This window comes from Staurois parvus, unplaced genomic scaffold, assembly GCF_062004578.1.
Source record: "Staurois parvus isolate SC_StPar_1 unplaced genomic scaffold, SC_StPar_1.0 ptg000088l, whole genome shotgun sequence".
In the NCBI taxonomy this organism is placed as follows: domain Eukaryota; kingdom Metazoa; phylum Chordata; class Amphibia; order Anura; family Ranidae; genus Staurois; species Staurois parvus.
In genome coordinates this window covers 1,738,983-1,757,484 of record NW_028317884.1, presented here as the reverse complement: position 1 = coordinate 1,757,484, position 18,502 = coordinate 1,738,983, and the positions used below count along the sequence as shown (strand labels likewise).

Here is an 18,502-nt window from a genome sequence, read left to right as displayed (position 1 = left end):
TTTTCCTACTGCAGTGGCTCAGTAACCTTTTAATCTTTGAGGTGAAAATAGGACCACTCTAGGAGGATAGGCTGTATTGATGATAGAATGACTTTAGCACTCTTGCTATGAACATTAAGGATGAATTACCCACAGTGCCTTCAGCTGCAGAGGACAGGAAGGGTTTTATACAGTCCCCTGTAGCTGAAGGCACTGTGGTCACAGAGTCACTTTTAAATATACCTCCTATTAGTATTATATTTCCATATAAAATATCATGAAAAAGGGTGGGATAAAAATTTCAAAGAATCAAAATAATGTTTTTTTTGTCAGCTGCAATGTGTATTATTTTTTTTTTTATTATTTCTAGCTAATTCATAAGATTATAGACCTGGGATATGCCAAAGAACTGGACCAGGGCAGTCTATGTACCTCCTTTGTGGGCACCTTGCAATATCTGGTAAGTAACCAAGTTCACAAATCCATGCCAAGATGTATCTGAGCAATAGGAAGCATATGTGCTTTTATTTAACAAATCATATTTTCACATTCTGAACAGAATCCATAAATACTGGCAGTTCTAAAACTGAAATCCGGTATAAGCAAACAATGTCTAAATACAAGATTTGTGTGTATTCTTCCTTGACTCTTGATGTGCTTTGTGTATTTCTTCCATATCTGTGCAGTAATCCAGTATGACACTATACCCCTGCGCAGCAGCTTCCTGTAGTACAAACTGCTCTCTCCTTGTGCAGGGTGGCTGGATCTTCCTAAGAAAAAAGGGATATTACCCATAACAATCAAACAGCAGTCATCATACCGGTAGTAAACTGTATCTTGGTTGCTGTTGGTTATTGAATGTTGTTTTCATCACTAGCACTCCTTGCACTACTTAACCAAATATGTCTGCTAATGTTTGTCACAACTTCCGTGGGAAAGGAAACGCACCCTGGACTGGTTATTTATACATTTATTCCAGCCAGACCAAGACACCGCGAGAAAACGTTTTTATAGCTTAGTTGTCATTATCAAACTGGGAAACTTTTTAACTCATTAGAATTCATAATTCTGGTTAAAAGAAAACGTAATTGGTTCTTATTTGAATAAAACGTGAAATAGTGTGAGGTTGGGGCGAGTGTTATAGGAATTGTTACACTATTCAGATGAGGAGTAAGAGCCCGTTTACACTGATTATTTTTATGCACAGTTTTTTAGCAGTTAGTGCATTGTGATGCAGGATAGTCAGGTGCATTGGGGTGCCATTCAGAATGAATAACACGGTGAGGCACCAATGCATTTAATGTGCACTGCTGTGGGTTGTAGTAGCATGCAGATTATTGCAAAGAGGTAGTGGGAGCTTGCCCCAAGATACGTTTATTAACATGTAATGTATTTTATTCCTGTTTAAATTATGGCCAGGCCTGTTACAGGCAGCTGACTACATGCTGGTGCAAGTCAAGATGTCTTTCAATTGTCTTGATGAAGGAGTCACAACTTTCATTTGCATTGATTAGATGCCTTTTGACTCTGCACCTACTTTTCTCGCTGGCTGGTTGTGTTACCATATTTAAAGTGGAACTAAACCCATCAATGTAACTGTTTTCCAAAAGAGTTACATTCAAAGCATTCCATAAATGATAACTGGTACAGGTGCTAGTGTGCTTATGTTGGCTGTCAAATGAATTTTCAAGCTCTCAAATGGCTGGCCTCATAGCTGATCACATTTGCAGCACCATGACAATTGCAGATCAAACAGCCACCTAGATTGCGGCTTCCTTGGCTGTACAGTATAGGAAGGCTATTTCCACTTTGTGTATGTTAGGGCAAAATAAAAAAAAAATTGCACTACATGTCTGCAATATAAGCATCAATTGCTCATGGAAGTGAACGCATCGTCATTCAAATTTTTAGTGATCCCAAACCTGTGAACAAGTCACCATTGAGCTAATATGTGGCCTTTTCATCCCTATCTTAATGCTATGCAAACAATTTACGCAAACTTTTTTTCCCCCTCTTTCCCTAAAGTAAAATGCATACGTTTGCTGTGAGCTTTACCGTTCCTCCACATTACATAAGTCATACTTTTGTTTATCATTTTAAACAGCAGACTTTGTTAATTATTTTTGTTGTAAATATATGTTTTGTTTAAATATTAATATATGTATTCTAATTTTCTACCGAATCAAAGCCCCATTTGTCCCAAACAAACTTTGTATATTATGTTGATGTAGACTACAGACGCTAAAAGATGTGTGGAACCAAGATATCACTGAAACAAAAAAAATGCTCTGGGACTCAAGGGGATTTAGGAAGAAAAGGCCCAGGAACTCAAGTGGTTGTTCACCATTTTATTCCTCCATTTAACCTCAGTCTGCACTATTTTGCCCATAGTTGTTCAGCGCCATCCGCAATGTTTTGTGATGATTTATGTTTCAGGCCCCGGAATTACTGGAACAGCAGAAATACACAGTCACTGTGGATTACTGGAGTTTTGGCACGCTGGCATTTGAATGTATAACAGGATTTCGTCCTTTTCTTCCAAACTGGCAACCGGTGCAATGGTAAGGAAGGTGTTCTATTTTATGCTGCTTGTGTAATGCACATGCAGGGACTTGAAGTAGAACTCCATGTATTCTGTTTTGTGGTTTTTTTTGTTTTTTTTTTACCCCTAGTTTCCCCCGGGAAACAAATAAATAGTGCCATGTTATACTTACCCTCTCCATGCTTGGGTGCTGTCCCCAGCTTCCTTTTCAGTCAGAAGGACAGTTGTGTCACTCTGCCCATTTGCAGAGTCCAACCTGTAATTTTCAGGAGGGTGCTTCACCAAGTAGTCTAAGTTATTTACAGTTTGTTTGTTTTTTCGGTTTTTATTGCTTTTTTTTACAATTGCCAAACTATCTTCAAAATACCTTTTTGGTACTATAATAAATTTATTTTGATTAGTGTGGATGTTTTATTACATTTGCTCCTTTCCCCACATGACTGCATTATGTTATTTGGCTGTTTTTTTAAAGAGACCATGTCACTTTGAAAAGAGGAGCACACTGCTGTTGGCAGGATGGGTAGGTACCTAAAGGTTTACATTCCTGCAGCAGCCTCCCAAATCTCACTATGTTGGACAGCTTCACTGGCCAGAAGGTATGTTCAGGTCATGGGAATTGAATCGACAAGATTCAGCAATATCGGAAAAAGCCAAAGCTGTACATTTCAGAACAGACTGAGACTGCTGCAGGTATATGTACCTCTGGGTACCTGCAGCGATTTTCCTCCTGTCCTCCCAGTAACCAAGTCTTTATAAATCCTGCAATGTGCTGTAGAACATCTCTTGCTATATACATGTACATCAATCCATAAAAAGAGGATCTGTTCTATTAAACTGGGATACCTTGCAATTGGCATTGGAGGTGGGTAAGTATTTGGGCGCAAACATTTTACTGCTTTAATGCACAAAACGCTGGAGGATTCATTTTGCCTGCATATTTCCTGTGGGATATGTACATTTTGGATAAATATAATTATATCTATATATATATATATATATATATATATATATATATATATATATATATATTTATTTATCTCTCTATCAGTGAGCGCTTCAGCTTCAAATAATAGCAGCTATAGCACGCAAGACAACCAAAACATAAACCTCATAAATATTTGTATAAAAAGTGCAGCGCTAAAAGGTATGTACTTCAATAAAATATGTTAAGATCAATATGTAGTCCAGATAAAAGTAATACAATAATAAAAATAAATTAATAAAATGGTGACAGTTCGTGATGAGTGATCAATACAGGAGTTTAGTGACTTCACGATCCAGTGGTCTGGTGACAAATAGTAAAAATACGCACTCACCAGATGTGTATTTTAAATACGCATGTGATAAATAAACCAAAAGTCCCCCTCCATGGGATGGGATGGACGAGCTGGGCCGTCTTAGTGGACTCTTCTTCCTCTGGTATAGAGCAGCCAAACCATTGTCTCCCTCTAGGAAATGGACAGGGTACTGGGCAGCTTACATCAGGACATGCGTCATTCTTAGGGTTGGTGTCATGTGTCACAGACTCCTGATACTTGAGCTCTGGAACGGATGTTTGGCTCACGAAGGAGGCAGCAAGAAATAGCCCATAGTGTAGTAGTTTAAAATTGGCGTTTATTAATCCACATGGTAAACAATTCAAATGTAGATAAAAGCAAGTAAAAACAATTACTGACCAATGTGCAATAGACGTCATGGCGTGCAGGCCCCTTTAACGCGTTTCGTGCAATAGCACTTCATCAGAAAGGCATGGCTTTCATCACGAACTGTCACCATTTTATTAATTTATTTTTATTGTATTACTTTTATCTGGACTGGAGTACATATATAATATTTTTTTTTTTCTTGCAATTCTATTATTTTACTAAACGTGGCATGATACAGTATAAACACATGGTTAATGAAAGATTGCATATCGAACAAACAGGAGCGGGTACTAGAAACTGCATACTGCAACTTGTTTTAACATAAATGGATAAGAATGTTAGAATCATCGAGGGAATCTCGAAGGGTAAAAAATGGAAACACTAAGTAATAAACATAGCGCCACATAGGCACTGCATGGTGAAAGGAAACCACAGTATATAATTGTATAAGTTAGGTGACAGGATTGGGATACGGAAGGAAAAGGGCAAAACGGGACGAGAGGGGAGAGTAGAGGAAAAAAAGGGAGAAGGAAGGATACAAATGGGTAGGGGGTAAAAAGAAAAAAGATGAGAGCAGAAGCCAACATACAAATAATAAGGGTAGACACACATGGAAAGAAGTAAAAACGGCGTAAAGCCATAGAATACTGTCTCTTGCCCGAGGTCCGGATGTGGTCAAAGCGATACTACTTGGTCTGGGGAGGAGATCTCCCGAAGGTAGGCATAAGTATAGACAAAATACCATGCCATGGTCTCCATGTCTTCCTGAAGACCTGATAAACATGTTTTGACTTTTTTCATGGGAGCAGTCTTTAGTGTTTTATACTATTTTATGATCTAATCCATCCAAATGACATATGTATGTTATTGTTATTCAGGCACGCAAAAGTACGTGAGAAAAGCAATGAACACATTGTGGTGTATGAAGACCTGTCGGGAGCAGTGAAGTTCTCTAGTGTTCTGCCAACACCCAATAACCTGAATGTGTAAGAACCTGCTTGATTTGTTTCCTGTACTGTTATATGCCTCCATACTATGCTTATGTTCATCATATGTTGCACATAGTTTTTTATTTTTGTGTACTTAAAGCAGAATTACACCATGATAGAGATGGCACAGCATACTTGCACATTTTGATCTGGGTGTGCTTTCCTCCAGCATTATGAGGTACAAGCTACCCACATTCACGTTGTCCCTGCCAGCCATGCAATTTTTCTTCTTTTACTGGGTCTGTCGTCTTCTTGCTTAACCCATTAGGTAGGGATTACTGATGATACTCCTGCACATGCCCCTTGGAGGTACATTCTCTGAGCATCTGGCTTCATTCTTGCCATCTGTAAGATGCAGAAACTGTACATTGTACTTCATGTCCACTACAGTCTGTGTGCAGATTAAAAAGAAAATACCGGCTGGCATCAAAAAGGGTTTTTGGCAGAAGAGACTGATTAAATATACTCCTCCCAAAAGACCTTTCTTGCTGTAAGAGTTTAGTTTTGAAGGTTTCTTTAAAAGAAATTTAAAGTTAACATACAATTTTTGCAGCATATTTTTATCCAAACTCAAAATTGAAAATGTAATTTATTTGTAGCTTTTATGTGGTGGCTGCATTCACTTTTTTTCAGGTTAAGAACATTTTCAGCAAGTACAGGAAATACTTCTTGACGTTTCTGCTGACGTAAATGCAGTATCCTTGCCACTTCCTGTAAGCTAAACTAAAAGCATGAAACAATTATAATTTTTTTAAACTACTAAACTCCACATCACCCCTATACTGTAGACTAACAGCGGTCTGTGAACGTAGCCACTTAGAGACAGGAAGTGTGTTATTCTGGGAGTTATTTATGGGAATTTCGGGTGGTTGTGTCCTCCACTATGTGCCGACTCATTCTTCTGACACCCGACATCATTGCTGGATCCTGTAGTGACATAGGGGGTCAGAGGAAGGCATTGGTGCATAGAAGAGGACACAGGTATCCGACACTCAAGGAAGTGGCAAATGCTTAAAAGGCTTTTTGAGGCTGAAAAACTAGAGAGGAGTAGAGGAAGGAGAAATGGGTCACCAGAGAGGTGAGTATATGGTGTATTTTTAAAGCTGAATAAATTCATTGAATATGAAGTGGATGTTATCCGAGCTGCATATGAATTGATGAGTTGGCCAAAACTCTGTTTCTCCCTATCATAGGATCCTGGCTAGTAAACTAGAGCGTTGGCTGCAGTGCATGTTAATGGGACACCCCAGACAAAGGGGCACAGATCCCCAAAATCCAGATGTTGGCTGTTTCCAAGCCTTGGATGCCATTCTGAACCTCAAGGTAAGCAATGATTGCATCTTTTAAGCTGAGTGATATGATGGGAGAATTTGTATAATGGTGTCCTGGATTTACCCCTCCTTCCTGACCAGGCCATTTTTTGCTTACTTTAACTGACAATTGTGTGGTCATGCAACACTGCACAAAAACTAAATTTTACGTCCTTTTTTTCCCCACAAATAGAGCTTCCTTAAGTGGGATTTGATTGCCAGTGCGTTTTTTTTTTATTTGTTTGCGCTATAAAAAAAGAGACAATTTGGGGCGTGGTCTGCCGCGGCTGGATGATGGCCGCTTAGAGTGAGAGCTCCCGCCGGCCGGATCCCTCGACACCGCCTTACGGAGGAGCGGGGTGAGTGAGTGCTGTCTCACTATGGGGAAGTCGGACCGGACATCAGCCGGTGCCCGATCACGATCCCCACGGAGCCAGGGAATGCAGGGGCGGCATATACAGGAGCTCTTCCGCTCCCAGCAGCAGAGGGAAAGGCCGCAGTCATCTCCTTCTCCCTCTGCATCCCCCTCGCCCCCTCCCTCTGCTGCCGCTGATGTAACAGCTCCCTCCTGCTCTGCCTTGTCGGCTGCTCCGGACACAGTGCCACACCATGACATCCATCCTGCATCCCAATCCCTGTCCTTAAGGGATCTTCATGCAGTGGCAGCAGACATCAAGGCCACCCTGTCTGCCACGCTCACTAATGCCCTAGGAGATTTAAGGGAGGATATAAGGGCCATGGGCTCACGCATGGAGCAGGTGGAATCCACCTCCAGGCAAAACAAATCTGCCATTTTAGACATACACCAAAAATCAGTGAGGCACACTTCTACTATCAGAGAACTTTGCAGACATGTTGAGGATCTAGACAACCGTGGCCGCAGACATAACATTAGAATACGTGGTCTCCCAGAATCAGTGGAAACTAACGATATCCCCAATGCGGTAATGGCCATATTTAATGACCTCCTTGGTCGCCCGCCAGCAACCCCAATTGACATCGAACGTGTACACAGAGCGACCCGCCCTAGGAGGGGAGACGCAGACCCACCCAGGGATGTCATTTGTTGCCTTGTAAGTTTCCCGCTCAAAGAGGATATCCTCAGATGTGCTAGAGGCAGAAGGCATCTTTCATATGAAGGCGCAGACTTACAACTGTTTCAAGACTTATCCAGCATTACCCTACAACAACGCCGTGCATTACGTCCCCTTCTGGACGTGCTCCGATCACGTAACATCACTTATAGATGGAGGTTCCCGTTCTGCCTCTCTGTACAAGCTAACGGACAATCATGCAACCTGAGATCCCCTGAAGAATTGCCATTGTTTTGTTCCTCCCTGGACATACCTTTGATTGACCTACCTGACTGGTACAGCTCCATAAGATTGCCACCAGTTCAGGGCCCGGGATCGGTGGACAGTGCTATGGATTGGCATGCTCAATCTAACCGTAGAGGTCGGATGCCTCCGACGACTCCTCCGAGACTCCCCACAGGGGGCGCAACAGCCATCCTCAGCCCGACGGCCTCTCCTGCACATAGGAAGCCGCGGCGCGAAATCTAATAGTCCGGAATCCACATACAGCAATACCTTTCCGGCGCTTGTTTTCGCCAGGTTTCTATATTTGGCCAATTCCACGAACGCTTTCTTACAGTTTTGCCACGAAAGTTCCAGTTACCTCTTTGTGCACTGATCAATGCCTGTTGAACTTACACTTTGCGACACATACCTCTTCTCCACCAGGATGACATCCTCTGCTCTACAGAACTTACATACAGTTATGGCCCTGTATACACTTAAAGGGCCTCCTCACTTCTCCCTACATGATATGGGAACGGACATTGACCGTATGCAAACCGGTTTCACCCCCCACATTGGGGAACAGTTTTTTTTTTTTTGGATCCATCCAGGTCATCGCTCAAACACACTCAGCTTCCTTTGGCAGTCTCTCCGCCCCCCGCTGTTTCTTGACCTGCGCCTCTTCACAGCCTCCTGGGCCCTCTGACCATCCGTCTGCATTCTGGAAGACTTCCATCCTTCAGCTCCGTCCTTATGGTATTAAATGAGCTTCAATCTTACGTCCCTGAAGATGTCCTGCGGCCTGCAAGAGACTGCTCAGTATTACGCTGTTCGCTCCCCCTACACCTTGGACTGCCCGGCACATCTTGGTCCTTCGGATGACGCCTCTGCCTGATCTGTAATGTATTCTCTTTGTGGGATTGTGTCAGTGACCTAATTTCTCTCTTGGGGGGCGGTTTGAGGGGATATGGTTACTGTATGCTGGGATGGGCAGTAGCGTTATAGGGGTTGGTAGCGGCAATTACTGTACATGGAGTTTGGCTGTGTGGATGAGCATCGCCTCCCTCTGCCACTAGATAGTTCACCCGGATTTGAGTCCTCCTTTTTTCTCTCCGGGTTGTCCTTACCTACTACTTTGACTGACGAGGTTAACCTGAGGACTATCACGCCCTCGATTACCCTCGTACACATCCCCCTTTCGCCTCCTCGTCCCCTTTACTATGCTGAACTGGGAGAGGTGATGCCCGCCCCCCCTGCTACTCGGAGGATTCAGAGGTCATTTTGTTCTATGGGTGTGTGGGGGTTTTTTTTTTTTTTTTTTTTTTTTATATGTTCTTGTAGGTGTATGTGTACATGTATGTATATGTGTATATATATATATGCATATCAGCTAGCTCATTTCAGATTATAAGCTTGCATGCCTGGTTTTGATTCTAAGAAGCTTAGTCGCTCACCGGTGGTTGCTTAGGGGTTTCTGTGTGTTAAGCCTGTTATGACACGATTTCACATGTTTTGCTGTTGATGTCTAATTTTCCTTACGCCTTATGATACGGTTTGCCTGTAATATTTGTGAGGGCCCCTCACTACTCTACTCATATTGCTGAGTCCCTAACCGGTCTTGATCTCACACTAGTATAGGCTATCCTGGTTTGTAAGCGTCCGCGCACTTTTTCTACACATAGTGTACTGTTGCTCCTCGTTTTGCGACCCCCCCAGTCATATTGCGCCTATGCCCCTTCTCCCAGTTCTCACCCTTTGAGCGTTACGTTACATTTCTTTCCCCGCAGAGGACAGGTGGTCATTTTCTGGTTATTTAATCTATAGGACTCCCGACACTATTTGCACCCTTCGTACCCCGCATCCTTCCTTTTTCCCTCTACATCATTGCTCACAGAGGGATGCCGGCCGGCAATGGTTCACTTCCTAGTTCTACGTCGACTTTGACCCCCACACAGTGAGCTCAGTGAGCTTATACTGATTCCTCTATTCGGCTACGATTATTATATCTTTTCTGGTCTCTCTCCCTTTTTTTTTTCTCGCGCTTCTCTCTTTTTCTTCCTGAACTTCCTTTCCCTTTTTTTTTTTTTTTTTTTTTTTTCTCACGTGGAACAGCGGGTCTGTTCCCCAAGCCGTCTATTACCTACTTTCCTCTTTTTCCTTTTCTTGTTCTCATACGTCTGTTTTCTTTTTCTTTCTCCTTCTACTTCCCCCCCCCCCCCTTTTTTTTTTTTTTTTTTTTTTTTTTTTTTTTTTTTTTCCCCTTCTCCCCTCCTCCTTCCCCCCCCCTCCTGATCCGTAGTACACCGTTACATCTGACTTAGACGACACTAGATGGCAATCATGCTCTCTTCCACCTCAATGGCGGGTCATTTGTCTTTGAAAATCCTCTCACTAAATGTAAAGGGATTGAACACACCGGAAAAACGTTCCATGCTTCTCTCCTATTTACATAAACAGAAAGCAGATGTGGTCTTTCTGCAAGAGACGCACTTTCGACAAGACTCCATTCCCAAGTTATATAATTTCCACTTTCCTACGGTCCTCCATGCCACTAACCCTCTAGCTAAATCAAAGGGGGTGGCCATATTGTTCGCCAGGCACCTTCCGTTCCAAATAGCAGATTCCCTGGCGGACCCCGAAGGTAGATATTTGCTTATAAAGGGAGTCTTTGCCAACAGACCAATCACACTTGCTAACGTATATGCGCCCAATATTAAACAGGTCCCTTTTATGCGTTCACTTACCTCCACTTTAGCTGCTTTTCAATCAGGGATGCTGATATTGGGAGGTGATTTGAATGTACCTTTGAGCCCCCTGATAGATTCCTCTTCGGGATGTTCTTTTTTGCCTTACAAGGCTCTGAAGCAAATACGCATACAACTTCAGCTCTTGCAACTACACGACTCCTGGCGTATCCTCAACCCTACCGTCAAAGACTACACTTTTTTCTCTCCGCCACACAACAAATACTCTAGGATAGACTACTTTTTTCTGTCGCAATCAGATCTTCCATTCCTCCATGCTGCTACCATAGAACCGATGACTCTCTCAGATCACCATCCCATCACTATGTCTCTCCGGTTCCCCACTGCTCACTCACGCTCAACATATTGGCGTCTGGATGCTTCCCTTCTAGCGGACGCTGCTATTGAACAAGAGATCCGCTCTCAGTTGATTGAATATTTCTCTTTGAATAGCTCATCGGACACCTCTCCCCTCACGCAGTGGGAAGCTCATAAGTGTGTTATACGGGGTATCCTCATGGCTACTGCGTCGAGACGTAAGAGAGCCAAGCAGGAGCGCCTGAGACTCCTCACAGACAGGATTCACTCCTTGGAGAGAGCACATAAGCGGACTCTGGCTGCGTCGACCCTTGCAGACCTTACAAATACTCGCTCACAACTTCTTACGGAATTGGGTAAGGTTGTTAGGAAAAAATACATTCTTTCTCAAAAACTGTACTACGAATTCGCAAATAAGAGCGGGAAATTTCTAGCTAGAGCGCTTCGTGAGAAACGAGCCAGCATGACGGTACATAAAATCAGGGGCTCTGATGGCACCGAGGCTACATCTGACCCCGATATTGCCTCCCACTTTGAACGCTTCTATAGAGATTTATACAATCTTTCTCCGGAACGTCCCCCTATACATACAGACAGGTCCAGAACCTCCTTGATCTCCGAATTCCTTCGCCTTTACGGTCCTGCGGCCCTCTCCGAAGATCTGGTTCAGGCTATGGAAGGGGACCTGACCCTAACTGAGCTTCAGTCCGCGACAAAACAGATGAAACCGGGTAAGAGTCCGGGCCCTGATGGTTTTACAGTAGCTTACTATAAATCTTTCCTGGATATCCTGAGTGTCCCATTTCTTTTGGCTTTCAATACTCTCTCTCATCCTTCCCGATCGCAAAACCGCCTTTTGGAGGCTCACATCACAGTTATCCCTAAGAGTGGGAAAGATACCACACAGGTCTCTAATTACAGACCCATTTCCTTGCTGAATGTGGACATCAAGTTATTTGCGAAGATCATCGCTAATCGTCTTCTTCCCCTGCTCCCCTCCCTGATTGACCTAGACCAAGTGGGTTTTGTCCCTGGGAGAGAAGCAAGGGACAATACCATTAAGGCCCTTAACCTTAATCATTGGCTCCATAAGTCTAACTCTCCTGGTTTTTTTCTCTCCCTGGATGCAGAAAAGGCCTTCGATAGGATTGCGTGGGACTTCTTGAAGGCATCTCTAGTAGCACTGGGTTTAGGTGAGAAGATGCTTAACTTCATAATGGCCCTATACTCCGATCCGACAGCTCGAGTGAGGGTGAACGGTCATTTATCGAATTCCTTTCATCTAAGGAATGGCACACGGCAAGGATGCCCCCTCTCTCCGCTCCTGTTTGTCCTCTCCCTTGAACCTTTGCTACGGAAAATTCGCTCGAATTCCGATATCAAGGGGATTAGGGTAGCGGACAAAGACTACAAGCTCGCAGCCTACGCAGACGATATTCTCCTATTTCTTGCTGATCCTCACATCACCTTGCCCAACCTACTGAAGGATTTTGCCCTCTTCAGATTCTTATCGAATTTTAAAATTAACTTCTCCAAGTCGGCTGCCCTTAACATTACCCTGCCTGCTGAGCTTGTCTCCTCCTGTGAGCTCCAATTCCCATTCCATTGGGAAAAGGAATCCTTAACCTATCTCGGTATTCAGCTTACCCGTAATCTGGACGACCTCTATGTGAAAAATTTCCTTCCCGCTCTGCGCTCTCTGCAGGAAGACCTTAATAAATGGCATCGTCCTTCCTTCTCTTGGTTTGGAAGGGCAGCAATAATCAAAATGAATATACTTCCTCGCCTTCTATATCTCTTCCAAACATTGCCAATTCATTTGCCCCTTGTCTTTTTTATATCGTGCAAAAGACTTTGCTCATCATTCCTTTGGCATCATAAGCGTCCGCGCATTGCTTTCTCCCAAATGACCCTTCCTAAGCTTAGAGGTGGAATTGGCTTCCCTGACCTTCACCGCTACTACTGGGCATGTCACCTTTCCCGGGTAGTTGATTGGCACGTTCACACTGCCTCCAAGGACTGGATATATATAGAAGATGCGTGCTCACCCTTACCCCTGGCATCGATTCCTTGGCTTCTGCCGCAGCACACGCCTCATACCCTTCTCACTCACCCTTTAGTGGGGCCTACCTTAAAAACTTTTCGCTTGGCTTGTAAATTTGCATCCATCTCCAAAACACCCAACCCGTTAACCTCTATTCGTCTCAATCCTGCTTTCCCTCCAGGAATGCACAAGGACTTCTTACTGAAATTTTGGCCGCATAAACAGATCTTGGTGAAACATTTTCTCCACAAAGGCAAGGTGAAAACACTCAGAGAACTGACTGAAAGTCTAGGTGTCCGCGATTTCCCTTTTTGGGTATATTTTCAGATTAGACACTATCTGCTTTCACAGAAACCCCCGTTCGACTGGGGCCGTTCTCTTACCCCTTTTGAAACTATCTGCGCTAAAGCTGAACCACGAAAGCACCTGATCTCGGAGATCTATCCCCTCCTACTGGAGAATCGGACTTATGACTCCCTCCCATCATGTCGAGCGTGGAATAGAGATCTTGAAACTAATCTATTGGACTTAGACTGGGACCGGGTATTTAAGCATTCCCATAAATGCTCCCTCAACGTCTCGACTCAGGAAAATGGCTACAAAATAGCCTCGAGATGGTACCGAACCCCTTGGAAAATTCATCGGTTCAACCCCGCTTTCCCCAACAGTTGTTGGAGATGTGGGACCTCAGATGGATCATTCCTTCACATCTGGTGGTCTTGCTCTGTTCTGCAACCGTTTTGGCAAGAAGTACACAGGCTAGTGGTGTCTGTAACTACCTTGCCTGTGGATTTCTCTCCGGCTCAATTCCTCCTTCATCACTCTTCCCTTTCCGGGGGGCAGTATTTCAAATCCTTAGCTATGCACATGATCAATGCAGCCAGACTCTGCATCCCTGTTCTGTGGGGTTCCACACGCCCTCCTTCTATACGCGATTGGCTCACCCGAGTGGGTAAAACGGCAGTTATGGAAGAACTGATTGCGACTGCACTTGATACCCCTACGAAATTTTCCCACACTTGGGCCTGTTGGACTCATTTCCTGACCACCCCTGCATATCAGTCTCTTATGGACCAACCTGTTTGACTTGACTTAGGTTCCCTACTGTTGTAACTCAGTTGTATTTGACCCGATGGTGGTCAACATACTCCTCCTCCTTCGTGTACATCCCACATTTATTTGCAACTAAGGTTAATTTAGACTTCTACCGCACCTGATATGACCCGTATTGATGATCCAATAATTTTTTGCAGTCACCCCCTCCCTCACTCCCTTCTACCCATATGTTTCCCTCCCCCCCCCCCCCCTTTTTTTTTTTTTTTTTTTTTTTTTTTTTTTTTCTTCTCTTCCCCTTTTCTTTCTCTTTCTTTCCTTCGCGCTTCTCTCCTTCCTCTTTTTTTTCTCCTCTCTTATGCTTGTACAAGCTCCAGATAATTATTCCGCAGAGCATTAGGCATGATGTCAACATCTTATCTCCTTTCCCATTAGCGATTTCCATGACTATCTACTCCCATATACGCTCTCCGCCACCTCCACTATCTCAAACCTGTAGTTTGGACTTCTGCTTAGATATTGTACGCACCTTCCTTTCCTCCATAGCACCATACTTTGAGACATTACTGTAGAATGCCTGGTGCCTTCTTGCTCTATTCGTTTGACAAGCACACTGGAATATTGCAGGCACAACCTTGTCGTGGTTTTACTCATCCAATTTGTTCATTTCTGCTTTGGATTTCATGCTCTTCTGTATGATATATGTTTTGCCACATGACCTATGTTCAACCCGTTTGAAATTTTATTCTGTCTTGTATCAATCTGTGTGTTTTGTTTTCAATAAACACCTCTTTTTTGGAAAAAAAAAAAAAAAAGAGACAATTTTGAGAAAAAACTATATTTTTTACTATTTCCATTTCCAGTAAAAAAAAATGTAAAACAAATTTCATCATAAATTTAGGCCAAAATGCGTTCTGCTACATGTCTCATAATCCCAATATGTGTAAATTAATGTGTTTACTTGAAAGTTATAGCGTTTACAAATGGCAGTGTATATATACTGAGATTTTTATTTTATTTTTACTAGTAATGGCGGCGATCAGCGGCTTATAGCGGGAACTGACTTGGTGTCACTGACATCCCCAGTGGCACCCATACAGTGATCAGTGCTAATAAAAAGCACTGACACTGTACTAATGGCACTGGGCAGGAAGGGGTTAACATGTGGGGTGATCAAAGGGTTAACTGTGTGCTGTGTTAGTACTTTCAACTGTAAGCACACTGCTTTGCATGGCTCTGCTATGCAGAGCCATGCAAAGCAGTGTGCAGGAGCTGACCGGGGAGAGAACCGTATTGTTTTACATACAGTTCTCTCCCTCCGTCGGTAATGCTCCTCGATCACTGGGTGTCGGCGAGTAATCACCGGACGGGACACGGTGATTGACAGCCGAGGCTGCGAATAGTGGCTCAGGTAGGGCGTGCGCGTGCCCCCCTCCTCGGAATTGCAAAATCACATATATACGTGATTTTGTGCACCCCTGCCCCCCTGTAGCAGTATATCTGCTATATCTTGCAGGAAAGCGGTTAATTACAGATTACATTGCCTTGGTCCTTCAACCTGTAAACACCATGCCATTGATGAAGGGAAGCTGAGGACTGATGTAAAGAGAGGGGTAAATTATGATGTGAAGGATCTCAGTCCTCACACAAACATGCTGTTCGGACCTCTGCTGGAAGAAAATATCAATGACTAGACCTGAGAGAATGTTAACAAATGCATTGTATTTTTTTCTTCCCCCCCAAGTCCCTTTATTGTGTAGAGTTTAACCATCTTCTGTAAAGCTGTATGATTATTGTTGAGGTGAAATCTATGCTTGCAACCTCACATCAAGGATTTTCTTTAGTGTAATAGCATTATTGTAACTTTTTCTATAATCAACATGTATATTTGCCAGCACACCATGGATATTGAAACGGTGTCCCAAAAACATTTATTCAAAGTGACCACATCACAGTAGAAGAGTGCTTCCTCAAATGCCTGACGTAGGGGTCCCGTGTGGCCCCAAAATGTTGCACCCTTCCACTGTGATGTAGTCACTTTGAATTAAATTTTTTCTTTTTTTCTTTAACGTTCTTTTGAGAGCCTTGGTTTGCTGGCAAATATGTGTTGGTCTGTGATAGTACCAAGCTCCATCTGGCTGCTGCTGCAGCATCCGTCTGTTCTTCAGCCTATTCCAGGATCGTGTGCGATGGGATTATTGATAGCTGTTTTCATAAAGACTCGGTGTGAGTCATTCCTTACTTTTATAGGGTTTTGTTTGACTGCAGACTTGTATGGTGGCCAATTGGCCAAATACACTTGAAGAAGCATTTTCTCCTCTTTACATCATAAAATACCAAATAGTGGAAAAACATTGATACATCCCCTTTCCACAAGGGGCTATATATAACGTCCCCACCTCATACAAAACACTTGTGAGTTGCTGGCCATTTCTATGGACACGTGGATGTTCTTGGCCTGATACAATTACAGAAAGAGAAGATAGTGCTGCTCCAGGTTGGCTCACCACTCCCACACTCCACAATCTTTTAGTGTGTGTGCTGGCCCGGTTAGCACACCTGTGCTGTAGATCAAAGGCCGCACTAAAACACATATCCACTTTATTGTGTGTAAAAATGCTTAAAAACACCATACTGTATTCCAGTTGGGGGGAAAAAGGTTCATGTGTATTGCGCTAACCTCGGCGCTTAATCAAAACCCACCAGTGGGTTATAATTAAGCGCTGAGGTTAGCGCGATACTGGTGAACCTTTTTTTTTCCCCCTTTTTAAGCTGCTTTTCTATACAATAAAGTGGATATGTGCTCTAGTGCGGCCTCCCGGACTTTCCTTTTGATCTGATACAATAACACTTCATATTCCATTCTTTGATTTTATTTTTCGTTTATTTTGCTCCTAGCTGCTCTCCGTATTGAACATGGTGTCTGGCCGTGTGCATATGTACCCAGTAACTGAAGGGGAGACACTGCAGTCTCTGAAGACCCGCGTACAACAGGACACTGGCATTCCTGAGGACGAGCAAGAACTATTACAGGCTTCAGGTCTGGCTCTGAATCCCCACCAACCTCTCGTACAATATGTGGCAGACAGCATGGTGAGGATGTGGGGACATTCATCCATCTCTGTTGCTTCAGTAGACATTCTTCAGGCAGAATAAACATTACAAGCTTAGAGCATTGACGCTTTAAGGCAGGGGTCTCTAAACTGCGGTCCTTTGCTTGCCTTTTTCTGGCCCTTGGGGTAGTATTCCTCCCATTAACACCAACAAGGAAGCACCATTTCTTCTAATGACATCAGTGGGGAACGATGTCTCTCACTGACACCAGCATTGGGGCATTTTTACTTCCACTGATGTAAACCATTAGGCCCTATTGCCCCCAGTGATACTAATGATGGGGCACTATTCCTCCCACTAATACCAATAATGGGACACTATTCCTCCCATTAATATGAATCGTGGAGCACTATTCTTTCTCCAAGCCCGAGACATTCTTTACTCCCACTGACACTGGGGCACTTTTTTATTCCCACTGGCCACTCTGGCCCCCCTAAAGACTGAAGAACAGTAAACTGGCCATTTTGTTTAGAAAGTTTGGAGACAGCTGCTTTAAAGTAAACCTGTATGTCATTTTAAACTTTTCAAATGAAGGACCACCAAGGCATGATAATACTGACATTCGCTAGAAAAATACTTCTGTGCCCCTCTGATTAAGTTTCAGTTTGTTACTGGTGTTTGACTGTCTCTAATTTCATGGCAAAGGTCTTAACAATTGTCATCCTTTTGGTCACTGAAGCAGTCTCATTAGACAGTGAGATGGGAGTTGGCATGGTGCAACAAAGTGAAACTAAACTAGAAAATTATACAGAAGAGATTTTTCTGGTTAAACAGACCATAGCAAACACATTGTATTGTCTATTTTTAGGCTGGACCTCTACTTTTTAAAACTTTCAAATGAAATACAGGTTTTTTTTTATTAGTGTTGTAGTCTGTGGTGACAGTACCATTTTAAAGGGATCTAGAGATGGACAAAAATATGTTGAATATTGAAACGGTAAATGTGACAAGTTTTTTTTTTCACACAAAAGGTTTTCATGCTATTATTCACCCTAAATGAGCAGGGACTTGTTTAGGATCAATGTTAGCATAAAAACATAGTGCAAGAAAAAAATCCTCACTTTTTTGTATGGGTTACTCTGAATATACATAGTTGTATGTTTTAGTTAGGTTGAAAAAAGACACAAATCCATAAAGCTGAGTCAATAGAAATATTAATAAATACAACAAATCTTGCATACACAAAGCTTTACACCCACAGTTGATCCAGAAGAAGAGAAAACATTTTATAGAGCATGGTCCTGTTTGCTCCTACAGGAATAAAAATTCCTTCCTGTTCCCCCAAAAGGCAGTCCGTTATTACCTGGATCAGCAATCTACAGTGTTATTACTTTAAATATATTAAATATTACATAAATATACTATATAATAATCAATTTTTTTCTATATGTGAATGCATTCAGCTTGTTTTTTAAACAATCTACAGAGCTAGCTAGAGATAACTCCTGGGGAAGTCTTTTCCACA

The 18,502-nt window shown here is 42.9% G+C and overlaps 1 protein-coding gene across 3 annotated transcripts in view; it reads left to right on the top strand.

Annotated features, from left to right (window-relative positions):
- IKBKB (inhibitor of nuclear factor kappa B kinase subunit beta) overlaps positions 1-18,502 on the top strand; it is an 82,071-nt gene that overhangs the window by 17,435 nt on the left and 46,134 nt on the right. For all 3 annotated transcript variants that reach the window (XM_089670251.1, XM_089670250.1, XM_089670252.1), the window contains exons 7-11: positions 350-439; positions 2,416-2,540; positions 5,046-5,153; positions 6,350-6,479; positions 16,822-17,016. In XM_089670251.1, coding sequence (XP_089526377.1) covers positions 350-439; positions 2,416-2,540; positions 5,046-5,153; positions 6,350-6,479; positions 16,822-17,016 — 648 coding nt within the window. The remainder of the gene's footprint in view (positions 1-349; positions 440-2,415; positions 2,541-5,045; positions 5,154-6,349; positions 6,480-16,821; positions 17,017-18,502) is intronic.